This window comes from Ochotona curzoniae, unplaced genomic scaffold (genome assembly GCF_017591425.1).
Source record: "Ochotona curzoniae isolate NIBS_2020 unplaced genomic scaffold, NIBS_Ocur_1.0 contig_3622, whole genome shotgun sequence".
Classification (NCBI taxonomy): domain Eukaryota; kingdom Metazoa; phylum Chordata; class Mammalia; order Lagomorpha; family Ochotonidae; genus Ochotona; species Ochotona curzoniae.
The window spans coordinates 14,809,751-14,837,641 of record NW_024465926.1 but is presented as its reverse complement, the minus strand read 5'-3'; the positions used below and the strand labels follow the sequence as shown (position 1 = coordinate 14,837,641).

The 27,891-nt window shown below is 52.9% G+C and overlaps 1 protein-coding gene across 1 annotated transcript; it reads left to right on the top strand.

The window, feature by feature from the left end:
• On the top strand, window positions 1-27,891 carry CDH5 (cadherin 5). Its single transcript, XM_040982602.1, has 12 exons — window positions 1-24; window positions 9,593-9,818; window positions 14,804-15,092; window positions 15,622-15,738; window positions 16,552-16,716; window positions 17,259-17,446; window positions 18,575-18,825; window positions 22,186-22,328; window positions 23,376-23,500; window positions 23,766-23,874; window positions 24,817-25,062; window positions 27,250-27,891. Exons 2-12 carry the CDS (start codon window positions 9,612-9,614, stop codon window positions 27,765-27,767), a joined length of 2,358 nt encoding a protein of 785 aa, XP_040838536.1. The 5' UTR covers window positions 1-24; window positions 9,593-9,611; the 3' UTR covers window positions 27,768-27,891.

The window sequence follows — 27,891 nt, the reverse complement described above, 5'->3', positions numbered from 1 at the left end:
CAGACTCCCTGGGCCGACGACACGGTGAGTGGGGCTCGCATACTCCAAACCCCGCACCCATCACCCCACTCCTTAAGACAGGGGTCCCTGGCAGTGCCCTCCCTAAAGGGGGCAACTCCCCTGGGAGAGCAACTCCCTCGCCAGCAGAGGGCAAATGGGCTTTCTTCTCCGCTCAGGGTAGGACTGGATGAGGGGCAGCCAACAATGGGGCCACTGCCCCATTCTGGCATCCCTGGGACGAGGGAGAACAGCAGACCTACTGCCCCCATACTCTGACTTCTGTGAACGTCATAAGGAGGGCAAGATCCTGTGTGAACCATCGCCCAGCCAGATGGCAGAGACCTGGCCCCAGGCCTTGGTTTGCCCTGGTGCCCCTCTTGTGGTGGGAGGGGACAGATGGGTCGAGAGCTGACACTGTCCCAAAAGGTTGGGTTGAGATTTGCACTGTATCTGTCAGCCAGTGGCACTCTGCTTTCAGAACTGGTAAATTGAGGCTCGGCTCTTGAGCCTTGCTCCCCTCACCCCTTGGTCAGCCTAGCTCCACAATGGGGACAGCAGCGCTTTGGCAATGTGCTGTCTCTAAGGGCCACACACACACAGGTGGCTCTCAGACCCTGGGGATCCTGAGTTTCCATCAGCAGCCCTGCAAATTTCGTTCGTTCTTCCTTTCTCAGTGGAGGCAACTGAGGTCTGGGAAAGTCATGTGATGGCTGGAGGCCGGGGTTCAGTGGGATTCGAACTGGGATTTGGTACCCCACAAAGCCAAAGCTTGTTTCTCTGCATGTTGGGTCTATCTTGTGCAAAGTGTGACGAGCCGTCTTCCTTCATCAGTTCACTGAGATCATGTGCATGCTTCATGTTACCAGGGAGGGTGTGAACTGGGGACAAGAGTGGGGGGTGGGACCCTTAAAAAATATTGCCCCAGGCCAGATCAAAACCTGGCACAGATTTGGACCCCTGGTAATGGCCTGCACTGTCGGCGAGGGGTCCACACCCAGCAGGTGGCAGGAACAGGTGCAAGCCAGAAGGCAAATCCTCCTGGGTGCCCATCCATGCCAGGCACTGTGTCATTGCCTCCTGTATAGTTCTGCTGAGGATGGTGGGCAGGCAAGGATTCAGGCTGAAGGCAAAGGGCATTAAGGGGAGACAGGGATGTTCAGGCAGCTTGGAGGACCTGGCAGGTAGGTAGGATCCCTGGCACAAGGGATCCTCAACGTGGGTAGTGGACGAGCAGAGCCATGGCACTTGAGGTCCTCGAGCCCTGCTCATCCTTAGGAGGGTGGGCAGCAAGTCTGCTCTCAGTCCAGCCACCTGCTTGCTGCCCAAAGCCTGGAGGACAGCTTGTGACCCCCCCTACCCCACCCCGCAAGGGGACTCTGGGGCTCCTAGCAACCCTCCCCAGGGAGCCCAGCTACTTCCAGCCGGGGTAAGGGAGCTGCCTGCTGGCCTTGAAGGGGTTAAGCTGCCCCCTCTGAGGCTCAGCCTGAACCATTGTGTAGCTAAACAAGGGCCGGACATGAGGGCAGGAAGCCAGAGAGGACCACGCTTATTTTCTTCCAAAGTTGGATGACTCATGGCTCCATGGCCACCTTGGGGACACTCACTGGACACAGCAGTCACCGTCCCAGGAGACATGCTTGGTGCCTTGCCTACATGGACCCATTCCCAGTATCACCACTGCAAACATTCCAATTTGATGGGTGGGCTCTCTGGATGAACTGGGAGAGACTGGGTGGCAAGTATAGATGGAAGCAGGACGTGCGTGAGCCCCCACCCTCCCGACCCGACAACCCACACGGCACTCCATAGTCAAGTTCATAGTGGGTGGGAAGATCGGGCTGTTCTGGGCACAGAAGTGGCACAAGAACCCTGGCGAAATTCTTGGGAACAGGCTAGGGAGATACTGAAACTGCCATCATGACCCAGATCCAAGCTGGTGTTGGGTGGGGAAATCACAGGTTTCCTGGAGGAAGAACAGCACTCTAGATACTGGGAGGCTTTGGACAGCCCCTCTGTAACCTGGGGCTGGGTCATCTTGTTAGGGCAAGGGACATTCTCTAAACTTGTCCAGGGACATCCAGGCCATGGGACTAAGAGTCAGACCCTGGCTGAGTTGAGTACTGGAAGAAGAAAGAAGCAGGGCTCAGGGACGGGCCAGGCAGACAGTGAACGAGATTTCCTTCTGGAAAGGGACAGAGGGGAGCAGGAGGTGGGACCCAGGGTGGAGCCAGGAAATGAAGTCAGGTGTGATTGGGCCAGTGGAAATCCCAGCCACCAGGCTGGTTGGGGGAGGGAAGGGGTACAACAGATCCAGCACATGCGCATTCACAGAGCCCCTCCTGAGCACTGGGCCCTGTACCTCACAACCTCTGTCACTGCCTTCACTGCGATGACAGCACTGAGGCTCAGAAAGAAAGATGCTGGCCTGGGCCACAGAGCTCACAGCAGCTGGGCAGGTGCGTGGGGCTCCCACTGTAGCCCCCAGTCAGTGCCAACCCATCCTCAGCCACCCAGGGCCAAAGGAAGCCCAATGGAGGCTGGGGGTCCCCTGTGGTGCCAGTGATCCCCCCGAATCTGGGAGCTGGTTCCTTTAGGAGGTCTTGGCACAGGTGACATGGCCAGGGGTCCAGCACTCCCTGTACAGATTTGTTTGAAATCATTAACTAGGTCTGGTGACTTGGGCTGCCTGCAAATCAAGGACTATAGTGAGAATCAGGATGAGTTCAAATTCAGAGGAAGGAACACTGTAGTTGATTAGTGATGCCTGCCACAGGTATGGGAGAGAATGACAACTTGTGAGTTCTGTATGACAGCCCTACCCTCTTGAGAGGCACCTGCTCAGATCCTTCCAGTTAGCTGCCATCCACAGGCATGCAGATTTGGTTTTCAAGTCCCACACATGGGGAGGGAACTCATGGCAAGGTTGGAACTGGAGACTGAGCCGGGTTGATGGGCAGGCATAGGGACTTGGACACGTCGCATCTGGGGCCATGCCTATGTGCATGTTCCTGGCTGTGGAGTGGAGTGGAGACTCAAACCCAGCCTAGACAGAGGCTGTGCTGCAGGCGGACAGGTGACAAAAAGGAAGCCCTCATGGAGGAGGTGTTCCCGGGGGCTGGAACAGAGTTAAGTTTTCACACAGGAAGAACATTTCAGGCAGGGAGAACAGGCTGTGCAAAAAGCCTGCTGGTGAGAGGAGGAGTGTTGGACATTCCAGAAACTTCTAGTTCTCCCCATGGGGGAGGGAGGAGAGGAGAGCTGTAGCTTCGAAGGCTGGCCTGGGAGGGGGATGTCATCCTGCAAGAGTGAGGGAAAAGGCCAGTTGTGTTGGCAGAGCCCGAGGGGGAGGAGGACAGGTCTAAGATCCTACAGAGACGCACAGAGCTGGCGTGGGGCCTCTTCCCAGCCCAAGACTCCCTGGGCCTCACCCTGCCCTTGCCTATAGCTGCCAGATGCCGTGGTGATGCAGGAGTCCCAGGAGAAGACTGGCAATCGCTGCGCCTTACTCCAGTCTAGGCTGAGACTTGGGGTGCAAGTGGGAGGGCAATGGGGAGAGCTGCCCAGGGTCACACAGCGAGTGGGGGGCTGCAGGGCCTCCCCCAGCCCACTCTACCCCCAGCAGGCATGCCTCGTGTTACCCTGCCCCTCCTCCCTGACCTCAGCCTCTGGGCTGCAATCCAGAGCCTGTGGGAGGCCCGGCCAGGACAGAGGACCCATCCTCCCTCACAGCTTTCCTCAGATCAGGCTTGGCTGCCAGAACTGGCCCTGGGTGCCAGCTGCAGCATGCAGGATGGGAGCTGGCACGGGCAGGCAAGAGTGTGGACATCTTTTGGCCCAGGTGTGTCCCAACCTGGAGCCTCCCTCTTCCCCACGTCCCAGGCCCTCCCAGCCTGTTCAATAACCCATCCGATCCCCCCACCTTTAGGCCTGGAATCCAAGGCTGCAGTAGGACTCAGGACAAGTGGAGGGGCAGGGGTCTACCCTAATCAAGGTCAGGACCCTTCTGGGGGGCTCCAGGCTATGTCCTGATCCCCTGCCATCTATTTAGTTGGGGCTCCAGGGACCCCACAAGGAGAAGTGGCAGCCCCACTCCCTCCTTCCTCTTCCACTACCACTGTGTTCCTTGCCCATCTGTGGAGCCCATCATTGACAGCACTGAGCCCACCTTGCAGCCCCCTCGAGGCCAGACCCAAAGACAGAAGGGGCCATAGTAAGAAAAGGATGAGAGGGGACGTTGGCTGATGTACCCATGAAGCAGAGTGAGAGGTCAGTGGCCTGGGGCCACCACCGCCCAGCCATCCTCTGGGCTCTCCAGGGCTGCCTATGTGCCACAGCCAAGTGCACATCTCAGTGGAAAACACAGTTCTTAAATCCCCTGACTCAGGTTCCTCTCCCCCAAAAAGGGCAGCCTGGCTCTGCTACCCTGGGGTGTGCAGCACCTGGAGCATGGTAGGTGCTCCACCCATGTTTGTCTGGCACCCATAGAACCCTGAGTAGCTAGACAGGGAGTTCCAGGGGGTGGTGCCAGGTGCCCCCATGTGCTGTCAGAGAGAACAGCAGTAGGGGAGGCCAGGAGTGTGTAAATAAGCCCGGAGAGGTCGGGGTGCTGCCCAGGGTGAAATAAAGCTGGGGTTGCACCTGGAGGCGCCACCAAGCACCTGGAGACACAGGCAGGGAACTGAGGAAGAGGATGGAGCCGTGGGAGCCCAGCCTGTGGCCATCCATGCAGGCCCTGGGCAGCCCTGCCAAGGTGCCCAGGCTCCAGGTGGCCTAGGTGTCTGGACTCTGAGCCATTGCAGGTGCAGGCCCAGCAGCACCCAAGGTCCCGACCGTCCACCCCCTAGTCCCTGCCCCAACTCAGGGCTCAGACCCCGGGGCACTTGGGCCACACACTGCCTGTATGACACCCCAGAACTTCCCAGGTTGACCAGGGGCACAGAGAAGGGTCTGTATCTGTGCAGTGATTCCTACCTCTCAGGCAGCGAGGGACAAGGAAGTGGTGTGGCTTTCAGAGCAGCTGGAGCAGGGAGAGCAGGCCCTGATGTTGCCTAACATGTCACCACAGACCCAGAAGGGTGGTAAAGAATACCCACTTTTGGGGTCAGAGGTGGCCCAAGTTCAAATCCCAGTTCTGTCTCACTGCTCTGTCACCTGGGTGTCTCTCTTGGCTTCTCTGAGCCAAGTCCATTTTCCCACATACTCAAGGGGATGGCTGACAGCTGTGAGCACAAGTCCCACCGCCCCAGCCCGCCCCGATCCCAAAAACTCAAAACCAGATATGTCAGCTTTTCTGCTCTCTTGGATTTGGGAATATTTGCAGGGACTTTGCCAGTTGAGCATCTGTAGTTTGAAAAACCTGAAATCTGAAAGGCCTCCAAGTCCCATGCACGTGTCAGGTCCTGGCTTGGGGACAAGTGAACAAGGGGAGGGGGCGGGGGATGGTGCTCCATCTGGATCATTTGATTCCAGCTTGAAAATAGCCCTAAGTGGGTGGGGAGGGCTGGGGAAACACCTTGCTGACCCATTGTACAGATAGTAACACTGATGTCCAGAAAAGACAAAGTACAGGGCCTTGGGTCACGCCACGGCCTGTGTATGGACCTTGAAGAGGATGGATGACACAGGCTGAGGCAAAAGGGCAAGGAGCAAGTGGAAGAGAAGGGTGGGACATCCCCCACTGGGTGATTGGTGTGGGTGCAAAAATTACAGTTGGGGGACTCGCTCAGACTCCCCACATGTCTGGCTCCACTTGAGCAGCGCTGGAGCTTTCTACTTCCTATGGTCCCTCAAACGCGTGGGATCTGCACTAGATGGGGAGCATATGATTAGAAGTCCCACCAGCTCAGTTGTGGGTAGGGGAAGCAGCGCAGGTACACTATTTGGGTTGTTAACTTGTGGCTTTATGACTTCCTGGAGATGTCCTCAGGTTGCTCTGCCTCAGGGCCTTTGCGTCTCCCTGCGTTCTGGGGGACCCAGCATTCGCAGAGGGGCTGCAGGGGTTTTTTCAGTCTGGGTCCAGCCAGCCTCCCCTCCCTCTGCATGCTGTCCACTATTGGGAGGCCCTGACCATCTGCCATCAGCAGCCCATGCTGACTTGTCTTTCTGTTATTCCTATAACAGCCTTCACACCCCAAGGGCCAGCCTGTCTGATTCACTGCAGCTAGAATAGTCTAGCATATAGTAGGTGCTCAGTACTGCTCAGCTTTGTGCTTGGGCTTTCACCCAGTTACGTCCAGAGGCCCCAGACCCACTCCCACCCTCCACCTGCCCACCATCCCTCCACCCCATTTCTCAATTTCACTTCCTTTTCTGCTTCCAAGTCACTTGATGGAGGCGGAACTACAACTTGCAGTTCCTTTCCCCTGAAGAGAAGGAAATGAGCTCAGGGGCCTGGGCCCAGCAGGGCTGGGGCAGGGGTCATAGCTGCCACTGCCTCCCCTGAGTCAGGACCTGCTTCCTGGAGACCTGCCAGCCTCCCCGCCACCCACCTCCACCCCCAAGCCTTTGACCACCACCTTCCTCTGAGGGCACCTGGCCCCTTCCAGGAAAGCCTCCTTTGTATGTGAGGACCTCGGGGTCTCTCCCGAGACCTGCGTGATACCTGTCTCTGGGGCCCTCTCCCTCCCCCACTCCTGCCCAGGGCATCTGCTTCCTCCTGGGCTGGAGGGAAGGAGGGGACTAGGATGCTAAGGTCAGCCAGCCCTGAGCAGACACCCATGGTCCCCAGCAAGGCCAACTTGGCGCCAGCTGCCCTGGAAATATCAGCGGAGTTTTGAAACCCTGGGAGCCACAGAGTCCGCCTCTCCCCCTGGGTGACACAGGAGCACCGAAAGGAGGGGTTCAGCCCACCCAGCACCCACTGCATCTCCATTTCTCTCCTGGCCATGAGTACTGGTTCCTGCTCCCACTGACCTCCTGCCTTTTGCCCCTCCCACCTGCACAAAGGGATGGCTGTAGGTCCCTTCTGCCTGCCTTTACACCTATTCCACCCTAGGGGTTTGCAGGTCAGTAAAAACAGGGACCCAGAGCAGAGGGGCCTCTGAGCTCAGGACTGAGGGATCTTAGTGACTGTCAAGGTCATGGCCTTTACCCACTCGGACAGTGGAGACATCTCTGGTCTCAGGATTCAAGGCGAAGGCAGACCTAGATCTCCAGGTGCCCACGTTGGCCTCCCAGAGTGTGCCACCTGTGCAGCCTCCCAGGTCCTGCCCCTAAAAGGTCCCCAGACTTGATTCCAAATTTGTCCATCATAGCTGTCTTGAAATTTTCTTCTTTGTCACTAAGCTGGCCAGTGTGTAGTACTTTTTTAAGACCTTTCTCTTGGATCAGCATAAATTACCTTTAAGTATTTTTCCACTTCTAGTAGGATTTCCCCCGTGGAATTTTCACATATCAAGTCCACATACAGTTTAACAGTTCAGTTATCCTGGATTTCAAGTGACCTAAGATGGCCATGTTATGCTGACTCAAAAAAATTAGTTTTCTTGCGCTGTGACATTAGAGGTTTCATCTTCATCCTCTTCTTTTGTCTGAGCAGCCTGTCTCAGGCAGCAGGAGGATTCATGTCCTGCCCCAGCCCACTCAGAGCTGACCACCATCTCTAAAGAGGTGGATTTGGATCTGCATTTTAAAAAATTACCAAGATGAAGCCTTTGATGGACACAGACAACTTCAGGAAAAACTCAAAGTCTTTGTGTTGCTCGATCAATTGTGTATACGTGGCAGGCAGCAGCGTGGGCCTCCCCAGCTGTGCCAAGAGATAATATTTTCATTGTGATCAGTTCTGCAAATACGCTCTTCCTGCTGCTCAAAGTTGAAAGCCACTTCTTGCAGCTGGTGAGCTGGGCGGGCAGCGTCCATGGTGACTCTCTGGGGCAGGGCTTCTGCCCGTAAAATTCCTGCCATTCGCATCGTGTCCCCAAACAGTGCTTTGTAACTGCGCTAATCGCTCAGCGTCCTGGCTCCAGGCTTGTTCCTCTCTCTCAAGTCATCGCATCTCATTCAGGTTTAATTCCTTGGGGTTCAAGACTTTAGGGCTTGGCTTGGTGATAAGCCCTGAACTTAGCAAGCTTATCAGTCAAGTTACTCAAGTCCTGCTTTCAACTGGGAGCTATGGAGATACAGAGCAGGGAAGGGGGTGTCCTCTGAGTGTATTTTCTTCCTCCCCCAACTCCTGGGAGGGTGGCTTTACCCTGCAGGTGGGTATTGAGACAAGTCACTTGAACCCAGCACAAAGGCTTAGTGATTAAAATCATCACATTGCATGCACTGGTATCCCATACAAGCACCAGTTGGTGTCCCTGCTGCTCCATTTTCCATCCAGTTCCCTGCTTGTGGCCTGGGAAGGCAATGGAAGATGGCCTAAAACCTTGGGACCTTGCACCCACATGGGAGACCTAGAAGAAGCTCCTGGCTTCTGATTGGCTCCAGCCATTACAGTCACCTGGGGAATGAACCAGCAGATGGAAGATCTTTCTGTCTCTCCTCTCTGTAAAATCTACCTTTCTAATATAAATAAATAAATAAATAAAAAGACAAGCTGTGATTTGGCACAGCCCTGTAAGATGCACCTGAGTGTGTTTAACAGCATGTAACAGCATTGGGCATCCCAGCTTTCCAGGGCTGTGCCACAATACTTTGTGTCTCCTGACCCTGGGAAGCTGGACCAAACCCCAGTTACAGGGGACCCTAATGGGGGACCCTAGGCCCAGGAGCCAGAGAGGCCACTTGTGGCTGTACTGCCTGGGGCATCTGGTCGTTCAAGACGCGTGAATAAAAGGCCCCACCCGCCGCTGTACACTGGCCCTGCAGGGGCCAGGGGGTAGGGTGCTTCAGAAAGCTTATGGGGGAAAACGGGATTACAAAAATCAGTTTCTTTTGGCACAAAAACATTCTGAAACACGTGAGCAGCTTTCAGTGTGTGCTTTCATGGATTTTGCAAGGATCCCTGGCACGATGAAGTCCTTTCTCTCAACAATCCCCACGCCCTGCCCCACAACAGACACACACACTACCAACATCACCTTGCTCTGGAGATGGCACCTAGGCTGACCACTCTGCCCCCATGAGTTTTGGGGTGAGAGCCTGGTCCTCAAAGTTAGCCCATGACCAAGGTAACAGTGCTAGGAAGATTCAGGTGCAGGATAGCAGTGGAGGTCCAACACCACACTTCCACTCTCAGCCACCACAACTCACTCCAGTGCAAACTTTGTCTCTCTGTGCCTCGGTTTCCTTATTTGCAAGGTATCAGAGGATACCCTAAGTGTCCCTGCAGGAGAATCTGAGCACTGCTACCAAGAACAGTCCCCTGGCCGCCCCCTCCTCCAGCGCTTCCCAGCATTCCTGCCTGCAGGTTCCCACATCCCCTGCCTTTGCATGTACCCTAGTCTACATGGAACTGTAGTTGGGTCTGTCCTCCCCTGTCTCAGACTGGGAACTCCTCAGGGGGCAGTCCCAAAGCCTGATCCTGCTGCCGTCAGCAGAGAGAAGGATGGAAGCATACCCAGCCAGAGACAGCTCAGTTCCCACAGAGATGGCCTAGCCCCTTGGACAGGGGCCACCCTGCCTCATGGAATCCCTCCTCTCTCTGCAGGTTCATCCCTTCTGGGAAGATGCAGTGGCTTATGATGCTGCTTAGCGCATTGGGCACATGCCTAAGCCTGCTGACGGCAGCTGCGGCCATGACAGGTGCTGACCCTGCACAACTGGATACCCCCAGCCTGCTGCTCAGTCACCGGCGCCAGAAAAGAGCCTGGATTTGGAACCAGATGCACATCCAAGAAGAGCAAAACTCCTCCCTGCCCCATTATGTGGGCAAGGTAAGGCACAGCCCCTGGGATGACCAAAACCAGCTGCAGTGGCCAAAAGATGGTGACACAAGTTGTGGCAGCTGTGGGAGGAAGATGATGTTTCTTGAAGGGAAGTGGCAATGCTGGCAGTGATGATGGTGATAACAACAGTGATGGTAGTGGCGGTGGCTGTCGGCAGTAATGGTGGCAGTGATGAAGAAAGTAGCAATGATCATTGTGGTGGTAGTTAGGATGGTGGTAGTGACTGAGGTGGTGATGATATTGGTAGTGAAGGAGGAATGTTGATGGGGTGGAAATGGAGAAGGGAGTGATGGTAGATGGTAGTGATAAGGGGTAAGAGTAGAGAAAGTGGTGATGGTGATGGTAGGTGTGGTGGTGGTGATAAGGGAGTGAGGATGCAGAAGGTGGTGACATGATGGTGATAATAAGGGGTGAGGATAGAGAAGGTGGTGATGGTATAGGTGAAGGTGCTGATAAGGGGAAAGGATGGGGTGGTGATGGTGGTGATAATGGTGGTCATAAGGAGGTGTAAGTGGAAAAGGTAGTGATGGTGATGGTGGAGACGATGGTGATGGTGTGATGCTGGTGGAGGTGATGCCAGTGGTGGTCACTGTGATGGTGGTGAACACTATAGTTCCTTTTTTCCCAGCTGTTGGTCTGTGGACGAGATATCTGTCCAGATGGACTTGCCCTGTGGGTTCAAGGCTCAAGGCGTAGCCCTTACATTTTCCCATCTAAGAGACCAGGAAAAGTCCAGAACGCCTTCCATAAAGCTGCTCTGGGGGGAGAGTTAGCCATCCAGGCCACAGTTTGCCAACCCTGGTCCAAGCCTCTAGGCTCCTTTCTCTCAAACTTACCTTCTTTGGTTCCCTGTGACCCCACAGAGCTCCTCCAAACTCCCCAACATCCACAAGGAAGTACCTGACCCAACTCCAGAGCAGTGCCTGGAGTTCTGACCTGCCACTTCATCCAAGAACACATATCATCCCAAACCCCTCTTCTGAGAGCTTAGAAAGAACCTGAGTGATACTCAACAGTCTCATCATGTCAAACTATCATGGAGGTCAGGACCAGACCATCTACCCTACTTCAAGGGACTGGCCCTGAAGGCAGAATTTCACGCATAATTACCAGCAGAGGGCTTGGTATTTTGAGAACTTTCTGCAAGAAAGTTTCTGAGTGCATTATAATCCCACTATGTCAACTTCTGGGAATCTAAACATCAGCCTGAAAATAGACTAAGACCACGTGCTGGGAAAGGTGGGGCGGATCCAAGCCCAGGGCTGGGGACTGAAAAGACAGCAGCAAGGTCCTCACCCTTAGAGGTGGCAGTCAAGAGCAGGACCCCCATAAGCTTCCACCTTTGGGACTTATTTGGCCCACTGCTTGGTTTTATAAATAAAGTTTTATTGGGATCCAGTCATCATGGCAGCAGTGAACAATTCTGGCAAAGACCCCTAAGGCCCACAGTCAAAAGTTTTCAATCTGACTCTTTGTAGGGATGGCTTACCCATTGACAACAGGGAGTAGCATTAGCCAAAGAACCACACCAGCAGCACTTCCAGGAAGGAGCTCCCAGACACACAGGCCAATTCCTGTTCCAGACACAACTGGGCACCTTATCCTGGCATGCTACAGCTGGCTTGTGTCACCTTGGTTTCTGAGAGCACCAACTTAAATTTCCAGGAGTATTTGTGAAATGATTGTTAAACACATCCATTATCCAACATTAAATTTTATAAATTAAGCATGCAGAAAATATCTTTAAAACAAAAGTATGAGCTACTTAGCACCTAACACTTCCCAGGGTGCCTTACTGTGTTATTGGGGTGATATGCTGCAAATCCTGTGTCTGCAAAAGGGAACAACAAGTAAATGCAAGCTTCTCTACTTGGTCCACTCCAGTAGAAGGGAGCCACGTGGAAGCTTTGCTTGACTCTGGATCTTCCACCTTTGCTAGAACAACAAACCAGTTTTCTGGGATAATACTTCCTATGAGAGTTCATGAGGAATGACAGTACAGAAGGAAATGAAGAGAAGTAACCTGCACAGAACAGGGCTCTCAATCAAAAGTCACCAGGTGGAGGTGTTAGGAGTTAGAACTGCTGAACATTCCCTTTAGATTCTGATCAACAGAAGCTATCAGGAATATGAGACAACAGTATTTCATGTCCACACAGTGGTGATCTTCAAAAAGGGAAGAATGCCTAGGCAACAGGAATCCAGTTAGAAGAACTGCTTGGGATGCCCATGTCCCATCTACGAGTGCCTGGATTTGAGCTTGTGACTCCAGCTTCCAGCTGATGTGCATGGTGGGAGCCAGTGGCAATGGCTCAAGCACTCGGTTCCTGCCATCCTCCTCACAAGTGAGACCTGGATTGGGTCCTGGGCTCCTGGGAATCTGGGAAGTGAGTCAGCAGAGGGGAGCTCCCTGTCTGTGATTGCTCTTGCCATTCTGCTTTTCAAATAAGTAAAATAAATAAAAATAGAGAAAGAGATGAGCCTAGAAGCAGAGGAAGTGAGGACAGGAAGTGGGGCCCCTCCCCTCCTAGGGTCTCAGCCGCTGGCAGCAGGAGATGCCTTGGAGTGGGGACTGTGGTGTGCAGGGTGCTGGGCCCCTGAGGATGTCCCAGGGCTGGGGTGGGGACCTCTGATGGACAGCTGGACAGCAGGCTCTGTAACCTGTGGGGGCGCTGGGGACTAGGGAGAAGAGGGGCCTAGCCTCCCTAGCCTGCAGGGACCCTGTGGGTGTTGCTTAGAGCCAGGATTAGAGCCCAGCTTTCAAACTCTGTCTTGGGGGAGGAGGAGGAGATGGAGGGGAGTGGGATATGCCTTAGGGCCTGAAGGCAGAGATGATGAAGGGAGTGTGTCGGCTTTCTGTCTGCTTTACAGGGGTTGTGCTTCTGGTTTTGTGCAGATATGTGCCTATCCCTCCAAGCATCCTAAATTGTCTTCCTGTTTCAGAACAGTTTAAGATGGACAGAAACATGGGGCTGCTGGAGAGGAGTTCTCATGCCCCTGCTGCCCTCACCCCTGGGTGGGCCTCTCAGGCCTGCTGAGCCATTGCTAAAATCAATGGATTGGTACTGATTCGTCATGCTCCAAGCCCACAGCCAGGCAGATTTCCATAGTCTTTACCTCCTGTTCTTGGCTTCCAGGATCCCACTTAGTCATTGTGTTCCTTTAAGCTCCTTTTGGCTGTGACAGTTTCCTGGACTTCCATTGTTCTTGTCTGGGGAGAGTTAGTGGGGAGTTAGTAGGGAGTTTGGTAGGATGCCCCACTACTGGAGGGGAGGGGAGCTGTACGCTTCAGGTCGCTCAACCCTCTCTAACATCCTTGTGTTTGGACACAAGTCCTGAGTGGCATGTGTGAGGCCGAGCCATATTTGGGGATGCAGAAGGCTGTGCAGGGCGTGTTCCCATTGTCTGATGCTGGGGTCTGTAAACAAAGCCTCTAGACCATGACCTTGATAAGCAGGGACTTCCTGACGTCAGATCCCAGCTTCGGGAGCCGAGGGGTGATGCTTGTAACCTGTCCCTACCCGGGCTGGGGACAGCCTGTGGCTCTCCTGTCCCCTGGTCCCCTGCTTTGTCTGTGGACAGATGACGTAGGCCTGACGCACGCTTGGCTGCTTGAAATCCTCGGGCAAGGGCGGCGGCACCCGTTTCCCTCTGAGTCACCCCACATACTTCCCTTGGGGTCGGCCATTCTCTTCAAGACTGACTCAGGGCACATGTATCCCATTGGGAGGGACACAGGTGGGTGGACGTCATTCTCCTGTGACATGGGGCTTGCATTTGTGACAGCAGTCAGGAACTCCAGGGCCAGCGTCTGCCCCTCCACCACGCAGCCATTGCTGGGAGCCAGAAGTGCTGGCTGTGGCCAGGGCTGGCCCCTCTCCTCCATGGGTGCTCACAGGCCTGGTGACCCCAGAGCTTCCCAATTAGAGTGCTGTTACAATGGAAGCAGCACTACTTCCTTTTTCAGAGGAGGTGACTATAAGTCAAAAAGGTTAAACATTCAAGGGGCAAAACATTCACTTTCCGATGGTACCAAGTATACTTCGCCATTCAAAGAAAAGTTTTCTAAGAACCTGCTAGGTGGTAGGCACTGTTCTAGGCACATGAGCTGCACCCAGGTGGAGCTTGCAGTGAGCTGGCTGCAAAGAGTTCACAGGTGATCAGTCAGAAGTTCTTGCTGAAGTCTCAGCATGTGAGGGAGACACTTGGCCTAATAGTTAAGATGACAGGCCACCCACATCCCACATCCTGGTCCCCCGTTCACTCTTCAGCTCTGGCTGCCAACTCCAGCTTCTTGCTAGTACAGACCATGCGAGGCAGACACAATGACTCCAGTTACCTGAGTTCCTGCCACCCACATGGGAGACCTGAACAGGCGAGCACTAAGGACGTGACAATAGATGGAAGCATATGTGTGTGCATTCTCTGTCTCTCTCTCTGACTCTTAAATAAACATTCAATTTTTTAAAAAAAAAAAAAACATTTATTTATTTGAAAGTCAGTATTAGAGAGAGGAATAGACAGATGAGAAAAGATTGTCGATCTACTGATTCAGTGACCAAATGGCTGCAACATCAACAGCTGGGCCAGTCTGAAGTCATGAGCTTCTGCCGGGTTTCCCACATGGGTGCCAGGGGTCCAAGGCCTTGGACCATCCTCTGCTGCTTTCCCAGGCACACTCATGAGGAGCTAAATCAAAAATGGAGCAGCCATGACCTGAGCCAGCACCCAAATGGGGTGCTGGTATCACAGACAGCAATGTACAACACGAACCTCTGAAGTCTTTAAAAAATCACCTCCGTGTCACTTTTAGGATCTCCAGCCAGCACCACACACAAGCAGGCACCTACACATAGTCACATGCACACAGGCATGCCCATGTACATGCACACACAAGCACATGCACCTTCATGCCTGTGCACACACAGCCATCACTTCCCACATCCAGCTCCCATCATTTCTTCTTCCCCCAGATCAAGTCGAGCGTGAACAGCAAGAAGGCCAAATATGTGCTCCAAGGGGATTCTGTGGGCAAGGTCTTCCAGGTCGACTCAGAAACAGGGACTGTGTCTGCCTTTGAGAGGCTGGACCGGGAGAAGGTCTCTGAGTACCACCTCGTGGCCCTCATCGTGGACAAGGACACCAACAAGGACCTGGAGTCTCCTTCCAGCTTCACCATCAAGGTCGATGATGTAAATGACAACTGGCCTGTGTTCTCACGCCGGCTGTTCAATGCCTCCGTGCCTGAGATGTCAGCTGTGGGTATGTGTGTTGCCCTCTCATGCCAGCTACTCCACGACCTCAGCTCGGGAGTTCGTGGGCTCAGGACTATCGTGTGTGTTGCTTGTGTTGCCACCTTATGTAAGGTGAAGGAAACTCTGACTCCCACGAACTGAGCTTGTCATTGACTGATCCCTGGTCCTAATCGTTAACTTAGCCTCCACCATAATGACTGTGGCTAAATAAGCCCTGGCCATCATACACACACTCATTATTCTTGGGAACAAACTCCATCCACTGTCTCTGACTCCCAAGACTAGCATATCAAGAGCACAGTTCTTACACAAAAATGCCATGCCTGCTACCTCAGGAGCCAGTTATCTCCAGAGGCCAGGAGGGACCAGGGGCCAGAGACTTGTGTCACCAGAAGGTTCCAGCTCCTGCCTCAGTCCTCCCCCGTGGGGAGGTGCTATGAGAAAGTTTCCCTTCTACCCAAACCCCCATAGTCTAGGGTCCCGAGCCAGGGCCACAGTCACACGGCAGCAGCCGCCTTAGGATCCTTTCTCGGCAGGAACCTCGGTCACCCGTGTGACAGCAGTGGATGCGGATGACCCCACCGTGGCAGACCACGCCTCTGTCCTGTACCAAGTGCTGAAGGGGGATGAGTACTTCGGCATCGACAATTCTGGTCAGTGGGACTAACCCTTCTGGGAAGGACCAACATGGAGGGAAGAGGGGAGGGAAGAGCCACATCAGGTTCAGGTGCTGGGGGAACCCAGGCTGCCAGGTCTCACCAGCCACAGCACTACACTGTCCCGTGGGGATGTATTGCCAGCACAAAGGCAAGACAGCTGCTCAGGGGAGAAGGAAGCAGACATGGACTTACAAACATGGACCCGGAAACAAAAGCAGGACCCTGTCTGTACCCAAGGAAGGAGCGAGAGACAACAGCTAGCAGCGCTGAGCATGGGTTCAGGCAGGTCTGGTTTCCAAGCCCATTCCCTCTAGAGCCCTTGAAGAAGCCAACGTGCCTCTGCAAGCCTTAGTTTGCCTATGGGCAGAATGGGCACGATTTATGCCTCCTGTATGCCAGCACTGACAGTTAGGTAATGTGCAGAGAAAATAGTGTGTGACTTAACAAAAAACTATAAGGACTAAATCCTGGTAGCCAGACAAGTCCCATGGGTCAGGCTGGGGTGATTGTCACACACTGTCCAATGTTGCACCAAGGCAGGCATCGCTAATCCATCCCAGCAATCCCTCACTCTGGGCCCGGCTGAAGCCTCAGGATCTCTCCCAGCATCATGTCCCAGGGGTTTCTGGCTCATGCTGGACTATGCTGTGGCCTTTCAGGGCAGGGCACGGAGGGTCAGAGGCTGTTGGTCCTCAGCCCTGAAATGAGAGTTCTCTAGATCCTCTCTGGGTCAGACTCAGGCATCAGCATTTCCCCAAAGCCACTCCCACCCCAGGTGACACAGCCCCTGCTGGGGCTCTTTTCCAGGACTCATTTATACAACAACCAAAAACTTGGATCGAGAGACACAGGCCAAGTATGAGATCGTGGTGGAGGCACGAGATGGCCAGGGCCTCCGGGGCGAGTCGGGAACAGCCACCGTGCTGATCAACCTACAGGATGTCAATGACAACTTCCCCATCTTCAGCCAGGGTGAGCCTCTCTCCCAGGACCCCAGGAGGGCAGACGTGGGTGGCAGTGGCACAGGCACAGCCTTTCCCACGGTGGGACGGAGTGAAGGAGAGTCAGATGTAGAAATGGGCTCACTTCCAGTGCTGAGGGTGTCATATGAGAGGTCAGCCACCCCCCAAACAGGCCAGTTCTCTTGAGGTGGCCTTGTTGTATGTCATGTAAACTCTGGAAGACAGGACTTGTCTATCTTGGGAATTGACAAGTCCCCTAGCAACATGCATGGCACACAGGAGGTGCTCAATAGCTGCTTGTTGGGAAGAAGGTAAGGAAGGAGGGACAGATAACTGGAGGGGATGAATGGATGAGTAGGTGGGTGGGTGGAAGGGTGGACAGTCAAAAAGACTTTCTGACTTGGGACATAAAATCCCAAGGTTATTCTTATACTACCATTTATTTTAGCATGTCCATTTTCTAGGTCAAAATACATTAGAATAGCATGAATGGGCAATTGCCTTGTCTGTCTCACTAATTTAATGCCCTCTGGGGTGTCCTATTTGCACCAGCCAAGTACACCTTTACTGTGCCTGAAGACGTCCGTGTGGGCAGTCCCGTGGGTTCTCTCTCTGTCAATGACCCAGATGAGCCCCAGAACCGGATGACCAAATACAGCATCGTGCAGGGCGAATACAGGGACACCTTCACCATCGAGGCTGACCCCACTCGCAATGAAGGCATCATCAAGCTCATGAAGGTTTGTGGCCAGGGTATCAGACATGGAGGTCAGGGCTCCTGGCACCCACAGGACCTGCTCAGAGGCCACTAAAGGACAATGGTCTGAGTCAGTTCAGAGCCACTCGTGCACATGAATGCTGTGCCCCCAAATACAATAGAAGCCAGCCCTGAGGCAAAGGTTTGGGTGTAGCTCACTTATTTGGGAGATGATGCCAGGAAGTCCCAGGAGCAAGACTGGGTGAACAGAAGGAAGTGCCTATTGGACTCTGAGCAGGAGTGAAGGTGGCGCACAGTCCCACAGTGGACATCTAGGAATAGCAGGGAACATGGAGCAGCCAGAGCTCAGGGTCAGGGAGCTGAGGAATTTGTGCACCTGCTCCTACAGTGTTGACTAAGGACTGTTCCTGGGGGCAGTTTTAGCTCCCTGAGTCCCAGCCAGGAAATGTCACCAGCATATAAGGGAACAGTGAGTGACAGGAGATTCAAGTGGGCATGGGCAGTACCGGCTGCTGACAGAACAGACAGACCAGAGTCTGGTGGGAGAAGGAGAGGTTCTGTTAGGAGCATAGAACTAGGGCATCCTGGGCCTGAGTCCTTCTCCAGCCTGGCTCCATGCTGGGGCCTGGAAACACCAAGGGGAGGCAGACAGATTGTTGGGAGTCACTGAAATAGGAACAGACAGGTGCATGGCCAGGCTGTGAGCAAGCACCTGTATTGGTAAGGCTCCTGAGAGGGTGTCTGATTACCTTCAGTCAGCTTCTTGAAGGATGAGCAAGTGTTTGTGAGGCAGACAGAGCTGGCAAAGCAGCTCAAGTAAAAACAGAAAGGAAAAGCATATCCATCGGGACCCACAGATAGAGCCATGCATTTATGACTCCCTAGTGAGCAGTACCAGAGCTGTCGCATTGTATATCCTCAATGCTTGGGCCAGGCCAGATCGAGAGCCAGGGTTGAGCATGTGGCCATAAAGCCACTGAGATGTGATGGGGACAGTAGGAGAGAGTCTCTTGGTAACCCTGGAAATGCAATGTGTACAGGCTACAGGCTCCCTGTCTGTAAGGCAGCTGCTGTCCTGGTCCTACCTTGCAAGGCTGTAGTGACACACTAGACTCAGAGCATGTGCCTCTCATCCTCTTCCTTTATGCAGCCCCTGGACTATGAACTCATCCGACAATACCGTTTCACCATCGAGGCCACAGACCCCACCATCAACCTCCGGTACCTGAGTGGCATCTCAAGCAAAAACAAAGCCCAAGTCATCATCAACATCACGGATGTGGATGAGCCTCCTGTCTTCCAGCAGCCCTTCTACCACTTCATGCTGCAGGAGAACCAGAAAAAGCCTCTGGTTGGTTCTGTACTGGCCATGGACCCTGATAGGCCCCAGCGTAACATTGGGTAAGAGGATGGCTGGTGGATGTGTTGACTATGGTGGTGGTGGTGGCCACAACAATAACTACCACTACCCTTGAATTGATGTTCTTACACCTGCGGGGCTGAGACCAGGAACAAGAGTGGGAAACTGGCTTCTCCCAGCACCCACAGAGAACGTAGTAGAGGCAGGACCAGACCCCTAAGCTCTCTCTGTAATCTATCCTTGCACTCCTGGGATTATATCCTGTGTGGTCCCAGCCATCTGCAGATGTTGGCTCTCTGTCTCACTTTAAGGGTTTGTGTTGGATCACGGACCCCACTATTCCAGAGAGGAACCCATCAGATGACATACCTGAAACCCCTTCACTAAAAATGTGCCCAATGTGGGTCTTTCCCAAGTCACAAGTCAGGCACATTCAGTTGGCACAGCGATGCAATACAAACACCTAAAAAGAAGACCCTGATGACCATGTTTCCAGGTAGCTGGCAGTGTTGGAATGATGGGGTCCTCCCCTGCTTTTCTTCATGATCATATGAAAGTAGAGGCACCTTACGCTGCATTTGCTCTTGCTGCTCTTTGAGGTGTTTGATTGCTTTCAGTTTTGGCAGGCGTCAAGCCGTGCCCATTCGCCAGCACTTAGGGTCTGATTCCATTTCCAGTTCCTGTTAACTGAATACCACAGGCTGAGTAATTTAGAAAGCAGTGAGGTCTTGTTAGCTCATGGTTCCGGACCATGGTGTCAGTGCCAGGATGGCAGCTTGGGAGGGCCTAGCATGGTAATATACTGACGCCATCACACAAGCCTCACCCTCACGACCTTCATCAGTTCTAACTACTTCCCAAAAGCCCCACCTCCAAAAAACATTTGGCTATGCTTGACAACACAAGCTGGGATGCATTCAAACCACAGCACTTGCTCTTGTAACTTGAGCTCACCCTGTGTTCTATAACACAAGGTACAGTTTTAGCTCCCACTCTCTTAGTGTCAGATTACTGGCTAGCAGGAATCCCCTCCAGTCTTACTGCTTTCCAGATTGGTAGCCATTTGTGCTGGGACGGGCTTATTAACCAAGTCATCATCTTCCTGCCTTTGTTTTGTAGACAAACTTCATGCACGTACCCAGCCTACTTCTGAATTGCCTCCTCTGTCAGTCGTTCTGTGGCACTCTGCTGTAGTGTAGCAGCTTAACTCTAAATAAAGGACATCTGCATAGGACAGCTATCACTCTGTCTGCCATTCAAATAGGTATAACACATAAATAAAAAGTTTTTAGAAACAAAATTATTTTAGCCAATATTTAGGGGGGAAAAATAGCTCTGATGAGTACTATATTTATGGATCACCTTTGGAAGAGCTAAGTTTCCCACGCTTATTTCCTAAACTGGTTAGGTCTCCTTCTTAAAGGAAAACAGGTCCCTCTCACTAAATAGTTTGTAAAGATGATTCTTGCTTTTTAATTAGAAGATTCACTTCATCTTTTTCTTTACAAATGGTGGGGATTTGTTGGTTTTGCTGTAGCTAATTCTCTGAAATAATACGATTGTGTTTGTGTCCACACTTTTCCTAGAATATCTGTTTTTCCTTTATGCATCCTAATTTTTATATTCAGCTAACAAAGCTTTGTAACAATGCCTTCATGATGGCTTATGCCTTTTATCTATACAAAATCACCCAATTTGTCCTGCTTAAACATTTTGCTTTCAGTTGCACGCTGCCTCCTGCTAAGTGTACCAGTCCTGTTTCCACGTTATCCATTGTGCCTGATATAAATTTTCCAACCTTTACTTTTAACTTTTCTAGGTCATCTGGCATTGAGTTGTCTCTTGAGAACAGAACATATTTGTCTTTGCTTTTTAATCTAAGCCAGGATGGTCTGTATTTTACATTTTTCGTAATAAACAATATGTTTGATCTTAGCTCCTTTATCTTGTTTCACATTTCCCCATTTAACTTAATGTGTTTTTTCTCTTCCCCCATCTTTGCTTTACAATTTTTCTTAACTTTTTTTTTTCTCGTAGATATTTTATGAACTACATCCATTTTCATCATTTCTATCAATAAGTAGTTTTCTGTCTGTAAAATTTCAATGTTTTTCTGGACAACACACACACACATACATACCCACCCCCCCACTAGTTTTCTATGTATGATAGAGAAATTAACAGTTTTATTTCCATTCCTTCCATATCATGTTTTTACTTTACATTGAGACATTTGTTAGCTAGATGGAGTAAATTTTCAAAATCAGTTTTCCAGGAAGGTCCCACCTTTGTGGGAGATATCCATCTGAGCTCTCGTGCACTGATGGAGAATTGAGTTCTTGCCTTCAGATTTTACTAGCCAGATACGCTCACGTAGTCATCAGAGGATAGCCGCCTGCCCTCTAACTGGCTAGCACCATGTTCCAGCATGGAAGTGCGTGGACATATCACAAGCAAATCCAGTTACTCATTCTTTGTGGGGAATTTTTTTTCTGCCTGGATTCTTTTTACTTTCTTCACATAGACTTGACCCACCTAAAATTTGCCTTAAAAAAAAAAATATGCCTGGGGGCTAGCACTGTGATATAGCTGGTAAAGCTGCCACCTGCAACACTGGCATCCCATCTGGGCACTGGTTCAAGTTCAAGCTGCTCCATTTTCAATCCACCTTCCTTGCTAATGGCCTGGCAGTGTAGCAGAGGGTGGCTCAGGTGCATGTTACATATATGTCAAGTATTTTTCATGCTTTCATCTTTGATTTCTGGAATAACTTTGCAAATGTTTGCTCCACAAATTTCTTTGTAACAACTTCTTATCCCTTCTAACTCGTTTTATTTCTTCCTGGTCCTTGCCCACAACATCCATTCTTTTGAAAATACGTATTCATTTATTTTGAAAGTCAGAGTTACAGAGACAGAGAGAGAGATGTTCCAGGCTGGAGCCAGGACCTTCATCCCGTTCCCCCACGTGGATGACAGGAGCCCATCTTCTGCTGCTTTTTCCCAGTGAACAGGTGCCCATAAGGGGTGTTGGCATTCCAGGTAGTGGCACCATACCACTGGCACCTGCCATACCCTTTAATTAAGCACAAAAATCAAGCCCCAGTGGGGTGCAGTTGGTTATAGGGTCACCTGCACAGCTATGGGTGCCACTGATAGCGTCTCGGGTTCCCCCTGCAGTCCCAGCACAGCAGCACTGCCAAGATCAAAAACCTCACCTTGCTTCCCGGTCCCTGTATGCTGGCATTTGAGTCTGCTCTATGCTGAGGGGTCCAGAAGGCAACAAGCAACGAGAAGAGAAGGCAGGGTGCAGAGGACATACCCTGAGGGGCCCTGTCTGTCATGATAAGCGGCTGGTACTTAGCAGACCAGCGATAAGCCATGAAACCCTCTCTCCCGCAGATACTCCATCCGCAGGACCAGTGACAAGGGCCAGTTCTTCCGAATCACGAAGCAGGGGAACATTTACAACGAGAAAGAATTGGACCGAGAAACTCATCCCTGGTATAACCTGACCGTGGAGGCCAAAGAACTGGATTCTCGCGGTGAGTGGGTCTGCCTGCTATGGAAGCCCGGACTCTGCTCCTCTGCCTTCTTCCTTTCTAAGCTGGCATCATCAACCTTTTGGGGTCTCTAGAAAGGTAGCAAGCACCTGTCGATGCCCCACGCAGCTGGGACACAATGGGGTTTCCATGCCCAGGTATGGCCCTTGGACCTCCACACCTACATCATCTGGGACCTTATTGGAGGCATAGAATCTCAGGCCCCACCCCCAGACCAGAGCAGACACTCCCTGAGCTATATGCTGCTCTGTGCCCAAAGCAGACAGCACCTCAGACAACTCCTCCCTGGAGGCACTGGCCCAAGGAAGGGGCCGGGAAATGTTCATTTCACCCACATGAATCTTCTGATGGTGGGTGGCTGGGAGATGCTCCTTGGAGGGCTGTTACTGCAGTAGTACGTGCACAGAGTCCAATGTCAGCAGCAGCTTCTGCAGAAACTGTGGAGCTCCTGGCAGAGGGAAGGGCAAGGGCTGAGGTCCTGCATCCTCCTACTGAATGAGAAAACCCTAGCGGGGGACTGATGTTGCCATTGCACCGGGGAGCCAAAGAGGTCCAGAGAGAGGGTGCGGTCTGCCTTAAATAATTAAGCCACTATGGAGTTATTACTACATGATCGCCTTACCTTCATAACTCACATCCGTTTGCTTAATGAATTATAACAATTAGTAAGTATTCATTGAGTTCAAGCCCTTTCAAATGCTCTTAGGTTGATTCTTACAAGACGAGGCTACCTCCAAAAGTTCCTAGAAATTGGCATTCAAAGACAAATTTGTTTGATGTAAAGCAGTTTTGAAATTCATGGGCTTTTTGCATCAGATAGACTTCTCACGGACTTGCTCATAATTCCTTTTGCATGAGATTGGCTGCCTCCTCTTCCTCGCTCCTCTCCTATGTAACAGTCTTCAGCCTCTTTTCTGGAGAGGCAAGAGCCCCCTCTTCCCTTCTGGGACCACCCACCCCCGTAACTTCCAGCTGCCAGGGCCAGCATCAGCAGAGCCCAGAGCAGGTGACAAGTCCTTTGTCCTACAGGGAACCCCACAGGCAAAGAGTCCATTGTGCGGGTACATGTTGAGGTTCTGGATGAGAATGATAATGCCCCTGAGTTTGCCCAGCCCTATGAGCCCAAAGTATGTGAGAACACAGCCCCAGGCAAGGTGAGTAAGACTGGGGCTGGGGTGGGAAAGGGAGGTAGCACTCCCTGGGGTGGAGGGACAGGACTGGGGCTCAGAGAGAATGCTGGAGGGCACATGGGATCTGTGCAGAGAATTGGGGTTCAAACACTGCTAGTGACTTTATGAAGGCTGCTTCTGGTTTATGCTGCAGTGAGGGGCAGCCACACTCAGGTGTAAGCCCAAAATCACCATGGCTGAATCACCATCCCATCACCACCACTGACCATGCCCTTTTTCCACACTCTAGCTGGTGGTGCAGATCTCCGCAATCGACAAGGATATAACACCACAAAATGTCAAGTTCAAATTCGCCCTGAGCACCCAAGACAGCAACTTCACTCTCACGGATAACTATGGTGAGCAGCAAAATGATTGGTCAGCTAGCAGCAGCAGGGTCGGGGGGCTGGGAGTGGGTAGGCTATGCCTACAAGTGCCTGGGACCAAGGACCAGCCCACCCAGCCAAGGGTAGGCCATCTCTCAGACTGGCAAGTGTCAAGGCATTTTGCATAGCTCCCACCACATACATCATACCTTTAATTTGCTTGGTAGAAAAACCACAATGACCCTCATGCTGACCAAACCAGGTCCCTGTGGCCTTCCACTCCCCTAGTGAGAAGTGCAGGTCAGTGAGGGGTACAGTAGACAGGTGGACATGCGGGCAGCCAGCTGTGGCCGCAAGGGACCATGTCCCCATAGTGCTTCACAAAGCCCTCCAAGTCCCTTCTAGGATCAAAGCTGGCAATGGGAAATCATGAGCCCCCAAGAAGGCAGGGGACTTCACTTCAGTAGCTCCCAGCTGACCACGAGGTGGCCCCCCAAACAGGACCTGGTCCACTACCCACAGCACAGCACAGCAAATGGGCTCCAGCAATCACACAATGCTTCAATGTCAGTAGCAGCCAATCAGAGCTTCCAACAGATATGTGCTTACTAGAATAATGACTCAGTTAGCCACAGTCCAGGTGAAGCACACACAGGTGTCTGTGGACTCTGCAACTTCCTCTGAGAAATGGAGAGGGGGCTCCTTGGGTGGAATCAGAGTTCCCTACTGCCTGTCCCTGATTGGCAACACCATGGGCTATGGGGGTCCCATGTTGAAATAGCCCTTGTAGCCTTTCAAAAGGTGGAAGTGTGAGCCTATCTCTGCTGAACAGTTGAATCCTGGGGCAGAGAAGTGGCCCAGGCAGCATGCGGGCTGGCGAAGACATGGTAGGCTTCCTAGAGAAAGCAGGTTCCTCTGTATGCAAAACAGAAGGAACATCCCACAGATCTGACTCTGTAGCTTTGGTGTTTTCAGATAACACAGCCAATGTCACTGTCAAGTATGGGCAGTTTGACCGTGAGCAAGCCAAGGTCCACTTCCTGCCGGTGGTCATCTCGGACAACGGGAGGCCGAGCCTCACGGGCACCAGCACTCTGGCGGTGACTGTGTGCAAGTGCAATGAGTATGGCGAGTTCACATTCTGTGAGGAGGCGGCTGGCCAGACAGGCGTCAGCATCCAGGCGCTGGTAGCCATCTTCCTGTGCATCCTCACCATCACAGGTCAGTGTCCAGGACGTGGGGATGGGGCGAGGCAGGGAGGAGACACGGTCATGAGGTCAGGATCCAGGTCCACGCCTCCAGCCCTGGGCCTCAGAGAGTCGGATACAGGGCCATGGGCTCTGCCAACCTGGGTGTGTCAGGCTAGGCATGGGCCAGGGATGGTGTGGGGGTGACCAACGCCACTTCTAAATAACCAGTATTTACCTTCACCTTGAAGCTTCTGTAGTGGCACCTCTAGGTCCACCAGACTTTACCTACAAGGCATTCAGTTTTTAAGCTTCTCCTATAGATTTTCCAGGGATTTTTTTTTCTTTTGCCTTCTTTAAAATTTTGTCCGGAAGTCTATAAGAAAGCCTTAGAGCTCACCCAGTGGTTTACTCTCCAAATGTCTACAATAGCTGGAGCTGGGTCAGACTGAAGCCAGGAACTGCAAACTCAGTCTGACTCTCCTGTGTGGGTGCAGGGCCCTAAGTATTTAAGCCACCACCTGCTGCCTCCCACAGTGCACAACGGCAGGAAGCTGGTACCTGAAGTGGCCAGAGCTTCATCCCATCCAGGGAGCCAGGAGGCAGGGAGAAGCCATGGGCAGCATTCCCCACCAAAAGAATAACCTGTCCCCACCCACCCGCTGCTCCCAGAGGGTAGATTGCACACTGCCCCCTGCTGGAGATGGGACAGAGGCTGGCCCTCCAGGGGAGGCCCGCAGTGGTCAGATCCCCCAGGCCTGGGGGAGGCAACAGCACATAGTACCTGCCACAGGCTTTCCCTGTGCAGGAGCTCCCGGGAGATATTCCCTGTGCTTAGTGTGAGTCGGCTTCTCATCACCACAGCAAACTACCCAAGGTGAGAGCTGCTTTCAGCTCACAAAGTCTGAGTGTGGGATCAGGCAAGCAGCCTCCGATGAAGTGCCCTTGCTGGCAGAGTGCCCGGGCAGGGCACAGCAGCACACAACAAGGGCAAGGAGCCTGCCTGTGTCTACATCCCCTGTGAGGCCACCAGGACTCAAGCCCGGGGCTCCACTCAGTTGACATAATCCAATCCAGCTGCCTCCTGAAGTCCCCAAGCTCCCAACACCATGACAGGACCACATGTCCACCCTCATAGTGGCTGCTCAGCCAGGTGGGTCCCACCGTGAAGCACTTGGGTTCAAGACCAGATACCAGTTCCTGACCCCAGTGTCCCACTAACACAGACCCTGGGAGGCAGCGGTGATGGCGCCACTTACTGGGTTTCTGTCACCTGTATGGGAGGCATGGATTGAGTTCATGGTTCAGGCTTTAGCATAGCCCAGCCCCAAACACTGCAGGCATTTGAGGAGTGAGCCAACTGAAGGAGTGCGTCTCTCTACCTCTCAAAAGGTCATCCCCTGTAACAATGTCTATGAATGAGGCTGGGTGCAGCACAGCCTACACAGGATTGCATCCAGCCTCATGGCCATCTTCCCAAACAGACTAGAAGTCATCTCTGCCAGCTCATTAACAAGGACACTGGAGCTGAGGGGAGGGTCTCCCTGGGCAGGCCAGCTTCACTCATACAGGTGGCAATCTCTGAAGTAAGTCAGGGCTCGAGGGGCAGAGCTCAGGGCATGGCCCCAACCTCACTGGCGCATGGCAGGTCCATGTCTACACCACAGCCTGTCCATATAACTCCAGGTGAGTCATTAGGTTTCCCAGAACTAAGTTAGGCCTTAACTGTATCATAGGAATAGTATCTCCTTGAATGAGATTTCATGAGAATCCACCCAAGTAAAGCTCAAGCAGTTATACAATCGGTGCTTAATAAGAGCAGCAGCAGCTGCTGCAGCAGCAGCAACAAACACCATGGCTGCCAGTCCCATTGTTTGTCACTGTCACCATCATGGTCCTCAACACAGAGGATGACTCTGAATCTTTACACCCCAAATTCCAAGCCCAGTCCCATTTCTGCCCCCACCTCTGGCCTGCTGGCCTTTGGGAGATGCCCCCCCAAAACGTACCACAGTGCCCAGAGCAGGAAGAAGAGGAGAGCTGAGGGGAGGGTGAACTTGAAGAGGCCCCCTCCCCCACCTGGATCCATGGCCACCAGCCAAGAGACAGTATTCCGGGGGTAGGCGTGGGAGGCAGGGGGGCTCTACTCTGGGGGGAGGGCATGGGCCCTGCCAGACGTCCTCAGCTGACCCTGTCTGTCGCCCCCGCTGACCGCCGGCAGTGATCACCCTGCTCATCATCCTGAGGCGGCGGCTGCGGAAGCAGGCGCGCGCCCACGGCAAGAACGTGCCTGAGATCCACGAGCAGCTGGTCACCTATGATGAGGAGGGCGGCGGAGAGATGGACACCACCAGCTATGACGTGTCAGTGCTCAACTCGGTGCGCCATGGTGGCGCCAAGCCCCCGCGCACAGTGCTGGATGCGCGGCCCTCCCAGTACGCACAGGTGCAGAAGCCACCGCGCCATCTGCCGGGGGCACACAGTGGCGGGCCCGGCGAGATGGCTGCCATGATCGAAGTGAAGAAGGACGAAGCGGACCAGGATGGTGGCGGACCGCCCTACGACACGCTGCACATCTACGGCTACGAGGGCTCCGAGTCCATCGCCGAGTCCCTCAGCTCCCTGGGCACCGACTCGTCGGACTCCGACGTTGACTACGACTTCCTCAATGACTGGGGCCCCAGGTTCAAAATGCTGGCTGAGCTATACTCAGATCCCCCGGAGGAACAGTGGTATTAGGAGGCGGGGAAGGGGCACCACCCAGGCCGATCGGACACTTAAGCCTCGCGGGTCCTTCAAGAGTAACCCTGACTCCCCAGCCTGGCACCCTCCTATAGCCCAGGAGTGGGGGGGAAAGGCACCA

What these genes read in the sequence shown, in the direction of transcription:
- CDH5 (XM_040982602.1), top strand. Translation starts at nt 9,612, where the DNA reads ATGCAGTGGCTTATGATGCTGCTTAGCGCATTGGGCACATGCCTAAGC. An exon ending in GCATCATCAAGCTCATGAAG is followed by an intron (nt 17,447 to 18,574) that starts GTTTGTGGCCAG and finishes TCCTTTATGCAG; the next exon opens with CCCCTGGACTATGAACTCAT. An exon ending in AGAACACAGCCCCAGGCAAG is followed by an intron (nt 23,501 to 23,765) that starts GTGAGTAAGACT and finishes TCCACACTCTAG; the next exon opens with CTGGTGGTGCAGATCTCCGC.